This window comes from Chiloscyllium plagiosum, chromosome 50, assembly GCF_004010195.1.
Source record: "Chiloscyllium plagiosum isolate BGI_BamShark_2017 chromosome 50, ASM401019v2, whole genome shotgun sequence".
NCBI lineage: Eukaryota > Metazoa > Chordata > Chondrichthyes > Orectolobiformes > Hemiscylliidae > Chiloscyllium > Chiloscyllium plagiosum.
Window position 1 is genome coordinate 4237645 of NC_057759.1, and position 13468 is coordinate 4251112.

At 44.2% G+C, this 13468-nt stretch overlaps 1 protein-coding gene across 1 annotated transcript; it reads right to left on the reverse strand.

Annotated features, from left to right (window-relative positions):
• Positions 1–11287: 11287 nt before the first annotated feature.
• Positions 11288–11995, reverse strand: LOC122544495 (histone H1.5-like). The gene has a single exon (XM_043683732.1). It carries the CDS (start codon positions 11957–11959, stop codon positions 11288–11290), a length of 672 nt encoding a protein of 223 aa, XP_043539667.1. The 5' UTR covers positions 11960–11995.
• Positions 11996–13468: the final 1473 nt, after the last annotated feature.

The following is a 13468-nucleotide window of genomic DNA, read 5'->3' on the forward strand; positions in this document are numbered from 1 at the left end:
ATATGCCTAACAATGACCCACAGCAGGATGAGGTCAAACGGCCTTGTGAGGCCAGAATTAAGCATTTTGTCACAGACAAGGCCGGATAAGGCAAGAGATAAACAGGAGTAATGGGTGCCGGTCTTAGAGAAGTGAGAGATGTAAACAGGGGAGGAGCAATGAAATAAAAAAAGAAACCAAATTATATAAATATCATGTATTAATTGAATTCAGTGTGTGTGTCCCTTGCCTTGTAGACAGTGGACATCACACCCTCTTGCAAGAGTAAAATAAAGAACACTACTGATTCAGATTTTGTCTCGGACTGAAATTATTGAAGTGTGTGAGCTTAGTTTCTCACAACTGGGGGCTCATCCAGGATTCTCTTCCATCGCCGGAGGGAGTGGCTGGCCTTGTACAGTGAGAAGACGCTTCCCGTTCCCAATTGAGGAGCGGTCTCGTGTCCCAGTTTGGTCCGCTCCCTTGGGCGACTGGTATGCATCCCACAAGAGAGACATCTGAATCAGACAGTGACAGGAGGTCGATAGAAAATATGGCAAAAAGGGGCCAGGCAACTCTGTGCACAGACCAAGGTAAGAAACCTGACTTTTAAGTATTGCCTTGGTGGCCGAGAAAAGGGGTATTTAATCGCTGAGGGACTGGCGAGGGCCCGGGAAATAGGGGGTAGGCAGAGTAACTGTCACGGAGTAAGGGAAGAAAGAGTCCCTGATAACATTCCTCCTGAAAGTCCGTTGGGGAGGATGTTGCGCGAATGGACAAGCAATACTTGTACAAGGGCAAAAGATGAAAAGAAAATGATTAAATATTGTTGTTTAGTATGGACCAAAGAACCAGTCCTTCGTCCGGCTGTCTTCAGGTCAAAGTATGGTTCGGACGAGGATTGGGCATGTCAGTATTTAGGTTTGTATGTGAATGGAAAACAATCTTTTAGTCAAGAGGAGTTGGACTATGCGGCCTGTTGGAAGGGCAGTTTGGGAATGATGGGAGAAAAGACAAGGGATTCCCCCTCTGCCCCACCCTGGGATCCTCTTAGCTGTTTGCCCCCCCCCCCCCCACGTACCATAAAATCAGGTTATGTGAACATGGGGGAGGAGGAGAGACAGACAGACAGGGACAGGGAACAGATGATTCACAAGAGGAGGATGAGGGGGCTGTGGACGGGGATGTTGTTGTTCCTGACCCTCAATCCTCAGCAAAAGAAAGGGAAGCTACAGTAGCTGTAGAGGAGGCCTCCAGAAGATCTAAATCAAAGCCTAAGGGGGGGAAATAAAAGAAAAAGGGGAAGAACGTAACGACTTATCCCCTTCGGAGGTACCCATAGGGGACAAAGAGATTGGGTTTGTAAGTGCCCCCCTCACCAGTGGGGAGGTCAGAACATTTAAAAAGGAAATGAAGGTCCTGGTTGAGGATCCGTTAGGGTTGTCTGAACAAATTGATCAATGTTTGGGGCCCAGTCTATATACCTGGGCTGAATTAATGTCTATTTTGAATATACTATTTACTGGGGAGGAAAGGGGACTTATACGAGGAGCTGCCATTAAAATATGGGACAGGGAACACCAGATTGGAGATGGGGATGCTGGACAGGGCGAGGTGAAGTTTCCCCTCAGAGACCCCAAGTGGGAAAATCAAAACCCAGAGCATAGAGAAGAAATGAGGGAATTGAAAGACCTGATTCTAAAAGGAATAAGAGAGGCAGTTCCGAAGTCGCAGAATTTGACTAAACCCTTTGAAGTTAGCCAGGAGAAAGATGAGACTCCCTCAGCTTTCTTGCAAAGATTAAGAGACTCAATGAGGAAATATTCTGGAATGAACCCTGAGGACCCAGTGGCACAGGATCTTTTGAAAGTACATTTTGTGACAAAAGGCATGGCCAGACATACGGAGAAAGATACAGAAGATAGAAGGGTGGAGTGAAAAATCATTAGATGAATTGTTAAGAGAGGCACAGAAAGTGTTTGTAAAGAGGAAGGATGAGAGACAAAAACAGAAGGTGAAAATGATGGTAGCTATGGTTAATGAGGTAGTTAAGAAAAGAATGGAACCAATATTGAGCAACAGGAGCGGCGGGTGGCAGCATGTAGGACAGAGAGAAAGGAGAAGAGAGAGAGGACAAGGGGGAACATTTGATAGAGGGTTCGAGCGACAGGGGCAGAGATGGAGGTCTCCACAGGCAGGATGCTATTATTGTGGAAAGACAGGGCATTTTAAGCGGGGGTGTCCTGATCTACAAAGGGAAGAAGGGCAATTCCGCTTATGAATTTTGATGAAGAATAGGGGTGTCAGGGGTTCCTGCCCTCGGGGGGCCCACCAGTAACCCTTGATAAACTTCAAGGTGGGACCCTGTAGGGAAGAGGTAGTCTTCCTAGGAGTTACGGGGGTGGCATGGTCATCGCTGAATTTTAAAACAAAGCAAGTAGAAATGTCGACACGGTCAATTACTGTTTCGGGGGTAAAAGGGGAGGGATTTACTGTTCCAGTATTTGAACCTATGATGATAGAAGGTCCTAAGGATAGGGTTACAGGGGAACTGTTGTATATCCCTGATATAGGAAGTAACTTACTAGGGAGAGACTTAATTATCCTCTTAGGACTGGAGGTTGGAATTCAGGAAAAAGAATTAGTTGTACAAATGGCAATGTTGACAGAGGATGTGGAGAGAGAGATAGACCCTATTGTTTGGGCTAGAGAAGGGAATCATGGAAGACTACAGATCCCTCCCCTTGAAATAAGTTTAAAAAGGAAAGGGGACGTTGTCTGTGAGCGACAATATCCCATTTCCATAGAAGGTAAACGAGGACTGCAGCCAGTAATTGAGGGCCTGATTAGAAATGGACTGTTGGAGCCATGTATGTCTCCTTATAATACCCCAATTCTACCAGTGCGGAAATCTGATGGAACTTATCAATTGGTGCAGGATTTCAGAACGTTAAATTGATCAGGCACCCAGTGGTGCCAAACCCCTATACGTTATTAAGTAAGATCCCTCATGACCACAAATGGCTTAGTGTGATAGATTTAAAGGATGCCTTTTGGGCCTGTCCCTTGGCGGAGGAAAGTAGGAATTTGTTCGCCTTTGAATGGGAAGACCCCAAGACAGGACGGAAACAGCAATACCGGTGGACTGTGCTCCCCCAGGGGTTTACGGAATCCCCGAATTTATTTGGACAGTTGTTAGAACAAATATTGGAGAAATTTAGCAGCCCCAAGGGGACTACCCTGTTGTAGTATGTAGACGACCTCTTAGTAACAGGAAAAAGAAGAGAAAGAGTAGTAGAAGCCACTAACAAATTATTGAATTTCCTGGGCCAACATGGACTGCGAGTATCTAAAAACAAACTTCAATATGTGGAGCGAGAAGTGAAATACTTGGGACATTTAGTTAGTGAGAGAAAGTGAAAGATAAGCCCGGAACGGATAGAGGGAATAGTGGGGATGCTGCTGCCCAGCACTAAACGGGAGTTACGTACATTTTTGAGTCGAACGGGATATTGCAGATTGTGGATTGATTCCTATGCTCAAAAGACTAAGAAATTAGATCTCAAACTATTAGAGGAGGAACCAAAATGTCTAAGTTGGGATGATGAGGAAAAAGAACTAGTTGAGGAACTGAGGATCTGATCCATGCCCCCGTGTTAGCCTTCCCTTCCCTCGATAAACCTTTCCACCTCTTTGCTACCATAGATAAGGGAGCGGCTTTCGGAGTATTAACACAGAGGTGGGGAGGAATGAAACAGCCAGTAGCATATCTTTCGAAGCTATTGGATCCAGTATCCCGAGGGTGGCCTGAGTGTGTGCAGGCTGTGGCTGCCACTGCACTGTTGGTGGAGGAAAGCAGAAAGCTTACGTTTGGGGAGCCCTAATAGGAAGCACCCCACACCAAGTGAGAACGATCCTAAACCAAAAAGCTGGGCGATGGTCGACAGATGGTTGGATTTTGAAATATGAGGCGATATTAATAGAAAAGGATGATCTAGTGCTGGTCATGGACAATTGTTTAAATCCAGCTGCCTTTCTTTGGAAAGGGGAAGGAGACTCTCCTCAGAATCCAGGGCACGACTGCCTTGACATTATAGAATACTAAACTAAGGTCCGCATGGACCTGAGAGATGTTCCACTTCATGCAGGGGCTAGACTTTTTATAGACGGATCATCCCGGGTGACTGAAGGGAAAAGACATAATGGGTATGCAGTCGTAGATGGGACAAAAGGTAGTGTGGTGGAGGCAGCAAGGTTGCCAAATGGGTGGTCAGCTCAGACCTGCGAACTCTATGCATTGGAAAGAGCTCTTAGGGCATTAGAAAGTAAAGAGGGAACAGTATACACTGACTCTAAATATGTATTTGGTGTTGTGCACACTTTCGGAAAGATATGGCAGGAAAGAGGACTGATCAATAGTCGAGGGAAGGAATTAGTTCATGAAGAATTGATTAAACGGGTCTTGGAATCCCTGTTACTCCCCCGAGAAATAGCAGTAGTGCATGTAAATGGTCATCAGAAAGGAAATGAACCAGATGTTAGGGGAAATAGATTAGCCGATGAAGTGGCTAAGGAAGCCGCCCAGAACCCACAAGAAGTGGTGATTCATTCCCTAATACCTACTGTCCCTAATACCTGTAGGTGTTACAGGGGGTAATACCTACTGTCCCAGGTCATCGGGAAACTCCTATATTTACTGAAAGAGAAGAAAAAGAATTGAAAGATTTAGGGGCTGCAAAAACAGCAGATAGGCATTGGATGTTACCTGATGGAAGGGAAATGTTAAAAAAAAATGATGCGGGAGATTATGGCCGTTCTACACCAAGGCAGCCACTGGGGAGTACAAGCAATGTGTGATTTAGTTCTTCGGGAATATGGATGTAAAGGAATATATACCATTGCTAAACAAATATGTGAGGGATGTATAATATGCAGAAAGGTAAATAAGAAAGTCTTGAGAAAACAGACCCCGGGAGGAAGAGACCGAGGATTGAGACCCTTCCAGAGTATACAAGTAGATTATACTGAACTACCCAGAGTAGGAAGCCTCAAATATATGTTGGTCATAGTAGATCATTTATCCGGTTGGGTTGAGGCATACACCCTAGCTACTGCCACTGCGAGTGGGGTGTCTAAAACAATATTGGAGCACATAATTCCGCGATATGGCATAGTGAACCGTATAGATTCCGACCAAGGAACTCATTTTACCTCTAAAGTGTTACAGGGGGTAATGAAAGGGTTGCAAATTTCCTTGGAGTTCCATACTCCATGGCACTGGCCATCATCGGGAAGGGTTGAGAGAATGAACCAAACACTCAAACGTCAGCTCCAAACACTCAAATGACAGCTCTCTAAATTGATAATAGAAACCAGACTCCCTTGGACCAAATGTTTACCTATAGCTCTCTTGCGAGTACAAACAGCCCCAAGGAAAGATTTGGGACTATCCCCCTTGAAATCTTATTTGGATTACCTTATCTGGGAACGAATGGAGAATTGCCAATTCCCGAAACTAAAGATTTGTTTTAAAAGAAGTATATACTGGGCTTGTCCTCCTCTTTGTCTTTCCTCAGGAAACAGGGTTTATTGGCACAGACTCCACCCCTTGAATTCACCGTTCATCCCATCCGGCCAGGCGATTGGGTCTTAGTAAAATCATGGGTAGAGACTAAATTGCAGCCGGACTGGGAAGGGCCATACCAGGCTCTTTTGACTACCGAAACGGCAATAAGGACGGTGGAGAAAGGCTGGACTCACTACACTCGGATCAAAGGGCCAGTGGACTCTCCAGTTGAGGAAGAAGTCTGGACAGCCGAATCAACGCAAGACCCGCTGAAACTCAGACTAAAGAGACTTTAAGTAACTGATTATACAGTGGCGACGCGAGCACGGGATTATTTCTGTAAGATTGTATATTAAGTCTTTTTGTGCTTTAGCATGATGTTTAGAATACTCGGAATGCTTAGAGTTATGATGCTAGCCCTCTTAGTATTAGGATTTTGTCAAATATCATTTTCATATGTATTATTAACGGTTCCTGAGTCGGATAATGCACAAGTAATAGTCGCTGATGCATGCAACTTAGTAAATTGTGGGGATGTAGATAATCAGAGACAGTACCGCAGCTCTGAGATACATCTTAAGTCCTATGGGGATGGCCTTGGGGATGGTACTTGGTATAATGGTCTCATCACAGTACACCGGGCCCCCTTCCGACCAGCTCGCGATTGTCCCGATAAAAAGTGTAACCCAATATACCTAACGATAAAGAAAACCACATGGCGCAAAGCAATTCTGGGGGGGGGGGGCACCTATGAGATACAATTAGATGAAACATTTGGGATAGTAATGAAAGAAAGCGGGAAGGATTTCTCGGGCTGTTGTTTTCGAATTAGTGTAGGACAGGTAAAATGGGTAGAACTACTGGATAATAAGGTACAAGCTTTCACCCCTCCCGATGATCCTAAAGTAGTAAAAATAATAGAGGTAAAGGACTTGAAACAGACCATCGAAATAGAAACTGGGTACGGGGATGCAAATGCCTGGGTTGAATGGGTAAAGTATACTGTAAAAGTCTGAACAAATGCAATTGCTATGCATGTGCCTCCGGTAGGCCAGTGGCCCAGATGGTTCCCTTTCCGCTCGGGTGGAAGCGAGACAGGAAGGGCTTGAAATGTATGATAGCCCTGTATCAGGATGAGACTGCATGGAATGATAAGAATTGTACCTCCTTATCTCTGATGTTCCCTCCCTTGGAGAAGAAAGATGCAAAAGTCTCCCCGACATTTTCCACCGCAGTTGGAAATCGCACGTCGTGTGTGCGTAGGCAAGGTACAAGTCAGTCGAGAGATTTGGGGGAGCTGACATTATATACAGAGATTAAGAATGTTACCGAAACGGACAAGGGAGGGAACTACTCAGCACTAAAGGTTCCCCGAGGGGATCTGTGGTGATACTGTGGAGGCAAAATATTGAGATCCATTGGAGAGGGATATGTGCAATTGTACAATTGGCAATTCCATTTTCTCTGACATTTGAGAAGGAAAAGATAGTAGGGAAAAACAGAAGGGCTAAGAGATCACGGTTAGACACTTCTTTCGATGACAAGATTTATCTCGATTCGGTAGGAGTCCCTGGGGGGCGGGGGGGGGGGTACCTGATGAATTCAAGGTTCGTAACCAGATTGCAGCAGGCTTTGAATCAGCTCACTTTTGGTGGGTAACAATTAATAACAATGTAGATTGGATAAATTACATTTTCTATAATCAACGGCGATTTATAAATTATACAAGAGATGCAGTTAAAGGAATATCAGAACAGCTTGATGCGACAAGTAGGATGGCATGGAAAAACCAAGAGATGCGGTTAAAAGAATATCAGACCAACTTCATGCGACAAGTAGGATGGCATGGGAGAACAGAATTGCCCTTGATATGATTTTAGCAGAAAAAGTGTGTATGTGTGTGTGTGATGTTAGGAGGAAGCTGTTGTACCTTTATTCCTAATAACACTGCACCTGATGGTTCAATTACTCAGGCCTTAAGGAGATTGACTGCCTTAGCAGAGGAATTGGCTGAGAATTCAGGAGTAGACACATCTCTCAGGGGATGGCTTGAATCATGGTTTGGAAAATGGAAGGGGGTGGTGGTTTCGATCCTAACTTCCCTGATAGTAGTTGTCGGGGTATTGGTGGCTATTGGCTGTTGTATCATACCCTGTATACGAGGGCTCACCCAAAGATTGATTGAGACAGCCTTAATGAAACAGATGCCCCTAAAAGGGAATCAGGCAGAGGAACTTTATCGACTAAATAATGAGGGGATGAGTGAGACCAAGATGGATGAAATCTCCAGAATGACGCTCGCAAATTTCAGGGGCGATGCTTAAAAGAAAAATGCAGAAGATAACAAATGGTAATCAAAGAAAAAGGGGAAATTGTGGAATATAGGTAAAGTAGTGTTGCTTCTGCAATTATAATTACTTATACAAAGTAAATGAACTCACACCATTGTGTAATTGTTTCAGCCAAGAGCTGAGTCAACAAGAATGGAAACTATGTGGAGGAAATACATAATTATTTTTGCATTAGCTAAAATGTGCAAGAATGAAACGTGACTGCAAAACAATGGTAGATATTACAGGCGAATAGATAAGATGCTGTGAGGGGAGGAAGTTAAGCTAGATACGCCTGTACAAACAGTATGTATAAACATCGGTTTCCCCCTTTAACGAAACACAGGAACAAACCCCAATTAAAAGGGTCATAAGGATCATTATGGTAGGGGAAGGCACAGATGGAGGGAGTAGACAATGGTGAAGAACGGATATGCCTAACAATGACCCACAGCAGGATGAGGTCAAACGGCCTTGTGAGGCCAGAATTAAGCATTTTGTCACAGACAAGGCCGGATAAGGCAAGAGATAAACAGGAGTAATGGGTGCCGGTCTTAGAGAAGTGGAAGATGTAAACAGGGGAGGCGCAATGAAATAAAAAAAACAAATTATATAAATATCGTGTATTAATTGAATTCAGTGTGTGTGTCCCTTGCCTTGTAGACAGTGGACATCACACCCTCTTGCAAGAGTAAAATAAAGGACACTACTGATTCAGATTTTGTCTCGGACTGAAATTATTGAAGTGTGTGAGCTTAGTTTCTCACACTCTCATTTATCTCTCCATCCTTCAGGCACTCTGCCTGTATTCCTGATGAAGGGCTTTTGCCCGAAACGTCGATTTTACTGCTCCTCTGATGCTGCCTGAACTGCTGTGCTTTTCCAGCACCACTGATCCAAGGAGAAGATGCATCTTACGATTGGCGGTCTACGTCTTTAGTTCTATGCCTGGTCGACTCGAACCCGGGTCTCTGGCGCTGTTTTGTCTGACTTCAAATTGCAGTAAATGAGGCTTTCTGCTGTCAGTGAGAGATTTTCGAAATGAAGCGAGATCAAACCAGAGCAGCTGCAGGACTGGAATAGCAAATATGGAGCTTTTGCTGATGTCAGAACTGGTGCCAAAGGGCTGGGCGACATTAAAATATTGTCTAAAGACGATTAATGAGCTGACCCGGAAGAACGTTCTGTAATGTTTAATCAACATACCGGAGTGTTTTTGAAATGTAAAATGAAGAGATTAATTGCATATTGCAGTTCTTGGCGCTTCTTTTGTGTTTGTGCCAGTTCTGCAGGTCCAGAAAAGAAAAAAAAAATGTAGAAAGAGATAGATGTGGTTAGGCAAATGGATGAGCGAGAGAGATTGTCTGAAGAATGATTTGGAGATGCCGGTGATGGACTGGGCTGTACAAAGTTAAAAATCACACAACACCAGGTTATAGTCCAACAGGTTTAATTGGAAGCACACTAGCTTTCAGAGACATCCACCTGATGAAGGAGCCGTGCTCCGAAAGCTAGTGTCCTTCCAATTAAACCTGTTGGACTATAACCTGGTGTTGTGTGATTTTTAACTTTGAAGTATATATTTGTAACCGAATTAACAAGTATTGATGGATTCTCCTCTGAGCAACGTCCTCTTTTTCAATGCAAAACATACCCCGTTGTTTGTAAATCGGCGGGCTCTTCAAATTGGAAAGAAAGTTGTTGATGATTTGGCGCTGGCTTCAAGAGAAGGAAACGTGCCCTCTCTACTCCCTGCCTCTTGGGAGCACATTAAACACCAGTAAATCTTTTTTTTTCCTTTGTTTGCTGCTATTTGCTCAAGGTACTCTCTAACATTTGATTATTCCAGGAGCTACAAGCCCCGGTTGGCATGTGAGCCCTGATTGTCACCCCCGGAAAACAGACCCACGGATAGATACATTACACACTGATTTTTCAATTTCCAAAACCCGCGCGGGTTCTGTTGGGTGGGAATGATGATTGAACGATGTAAATGAGGCTTTCTGCTGTCGGCTAGAAAGTTTCAAAATGAACGAGATCAAACCAGAACCAGAACAGTTGCCGGACTGGAATAGTTAATGTGGAGCTTTTGCCATAAAGGAGCACGATATTAAAATAATATCTAAGAGCGGTGTTCGTTATTAATGCGCTCCCGGCAAAGAACGTTCATGAAATCCTGACAGGGCTGAATGAGGGCATTCGGCCCATCGAGTCTGAATCTTCCCTTCGAAGAGAATCTCGAATCCTATAAATAGCTTCTGGACTCAGTACCCTAAAGAAAAGTTGGGTGAACTGGACTTTTATAATCGAAAAGCAAATTAATGACTCAATACAAATGCGTTGTGTTCTGTAAAACGGCCTTCTCTGATCTACATTGTGGCGGGACTTTCAAATGTGAAAGAAAACAGTTGATGATTTGGCGCCATGTTTTCCCGCCTGCTTTCTCAGCAATGACCATATATTTACAGTTGGTGGGAACACCAAGGGAGACAATGAGGAGAAAGGAGATTTCGTCCGGAATAAACATTCCCCGACCTAATATATTGTGAGAAAATTACATAACATTCATGGCAATGTACTAATCACTGCTGCTGAAAGCCGCGTGTCTTCCGACTAACCCTCCGCTCAGGTGGTTGTGGAGGGCTCAATCCTAACACAGAATTTATAGCAAAAAATTACAGTGTGATGTAACTGAAATTATACATTGATAATTTGATTGTCTCTTTCATCTGTTAGAATACCGTGATAGTTTCACTTCTTTCATGTTTTTTATAAGTTGCATTCTCGGGATAATTGTTAACAATGGTGATAGTTGGACAATATGTTGAAGATGTTGGCCCCCTGTATTGTCTGTCTATGCCATGATGTTTAGATTGATTCTAATCTAAAAAGTGAGCTAACTCGAGAATGCAACTTCTTTCAAAAAGGGTTTTGTGATTTACACATGAAAGAAGTGAAACTATCACGGTATTCTAACAGATGAAAGGCTTAACAGACAATCAAATTTTCAATGTATAATTTCAGTTACATCGCACTGTAAATTTTTGCTATAAATTGTGTTAGGATTGAGCCCTCCACTACCACCTGATGAAGGAGCGATGCTCCGAAAGTTAGTGCTTCCAATTAAACCTGTTGGACTATAACCTGGTGTTGTGTGATTTTTAATTTCAAAATACGTCACATTCGTGACTAAGTCGCGAAGTGAAATAACCAGATGGAGATCAATAAACCTTCTCTATGTGATGCTTTGCCCATTCACAGGTCTGCGCTCTCGTAAACCAAGGCACGAGTGTTTATTTGATTTATTCAGATCAATTAGTGTCTAATGTAGGTCTGCGCTCGGCGCCGGGACAGGGAACATTTGTTCCGGGCTCACCTCTTTCCTGGGTTAAGAGCCTTTGGGTTCAGATGGTTACATGTTACACTGACTGGTTAATTTCTTTGTCGCTGTCTTGGTCACTTTCGCTTTGGGCTTGGCCTTGCTTTTAGCCAGTTTGCTGAGGGGTTTGGGGGCTTTAGGGCCCTTGCCCTTTTTCACCTTCTTCACGGGAGTCCATTTCTTTGGGGCTGCTTTGCTCACCGCTTTCTTTGGCGGTGCCGTCTTCTTGCCGCTCGCTTTCTTGGCTGGGGATTTCTTGACTGTCGCTTTCTTGGCCTGGGATTTCTTTGCTGTCGCCTTCTTGGCCAGGGATTTCTTCACGGCCAGTTTCTTGGCGGCCGCTGATGTTCCCGCCTTCTTTCCCGCTTTTGCCTTGACTGGATTCTTAGGGAGTTTGAAGGAGCTGGAGACGCCCTGGCCCTTGACCAGAACAAGGGAGCCGTTCGCCAGGCACTTCCTGATACTCATCTTGATCTGTGCCTTTCGCTTTCCCACATCGATCCCGCTTCTCTCCAGCGCCTTCTTTATAGCGGACAGAGACGCCCCTTTGCGATCCTTGATATCCCCGACAACCTTCAGAATCAGCTCTCCCAACCCGGGACCGGGTGTTCTTTTCCTGGGAGCCGCTGCCTTCTTCTTGGGAGCCTTGGCTTTGGTGGGAGCGGAGGCTGGAGGAGCCGTTTCGGCGGCTGCACTGTCGCTCATGTTGAGAACTCTGCGCTGACTCTCTCTCTGGGTCAGTCTGAACTGGGTCAGCAATGAAGCTGCTGGGGCGGCACTGAGCAACTTCAAGGCAGCGAGCGGACGGCGCAGGGACAACCTGCTGTCAGCTCCCTGCTCCTGCTGCCTCTCTGTGTTTCTCTAACGGCCTAAACTCTCCGCTTCCTCTGAAATTCCGCATCTCCAGAGAGCACGGCTCGATCGCTCCTCACCCTGACACGGCAAGCTTTACGGCCGAAAAGTTTTCACTCGAATTGACGGCTCCGTTGTCGAGTTAAACGCGTTTTGCTGATGCACTGGTGGTGCTCTCTGAGCTAACGGTGACATTGTCGCTACTTTTAGACCGAAATCTTGAAACTAACAAATATATTGCCTTCAAATCTACCTTTGGGGTTTAGAAGGGGAGCAGGGGGATAACTTGAAATGAAAATATTTTTGAGTTATATAAGAGAGACTTGGAAATATATTAGCGGACACAAAAACACAGTTACGTTCAACCAAACCGTCCGCCCTTTTCCTGCAGTCTCTCTGATACAATATTCACATTCACACAGTCTCACGCCAGAAATATCACCAAATGTAACTGTGGAAGGATAGAATTTCTCCTACTTTCAGCCTTTGCTCTGATGTCCAAGGAGTTAGTTGTAGTTTTTCTCCTCAGTAGCTGTTACACTCTCATCAGCTCTACTGTTTACATCCTCAAAGATGGTCAGTCGTTTTGTCAAGCTTAGAAGACAGAACAGTATGCACTGGAACAGGCCCTTCATATCCATGCTGATTCTAGCAGATCCTGAATACTGCTTTGTCAAATGCTTCACAATTGAAGCTTTCATTTTGATTTTTCCCCGTAGGATGACTGTTGCATAGTTCCCAATTTTATATCTACCTCCCTTTTCCATTGGATTGCTTACACTAGCTAGCCCCCAATCTGTGTGAATTATTGCAGAGCTTACAGGCCTTTTCTTTGGACCAAAAACTATCTTGAATAGCCGTTTCAAGTTTCACAACATTCTTTCCATAGGAGAGAAACCAGAATTGCACATAATATTCCAAAAGTGGCATAACCAATGTTCTGTACACCCACAATGTATTCTCCTAAGTTACATACTCAAAGCCACCAGTAAGGGAAAACATATAAATGCCTTCTTTACTATCCATCTAACTATAACTCTACTTTCAAGCAACAATGAATCTGCATTCCAACATCTCTTAGTTCAGCAACACTCCACAGGACCTTAATATTAAGTGTGTAAGTCCTGCCCTGATTTGCCTTTGCAAATGTTTGCACCTCATATTGATTTAAATTGAACTCAATATGCCACTCCTGGGTTGAGATCCTGCTGTATTCTGAGGTAGCCTTCTTTGCAGGCCACTACACCTCCAATTTTTGTGTAATCTGCAAACTTATTAACAATAGGTGCAACTGCACATCCAAATCATTCATAATAATGTGGAGGTGCTAGTGTTGGACCGAGGTGTACAAATTTAAAAATG

Excerpts from the sequence above, each read along its gene's own strand:
- LOC122544495 (XM_043683732.1), bottom strand. The coding sequence starts at position 11,959 with ATGAGCGACAGTGCAGCCGCCGAAACGGCTCCTCCAGCCTCCGCTCCC.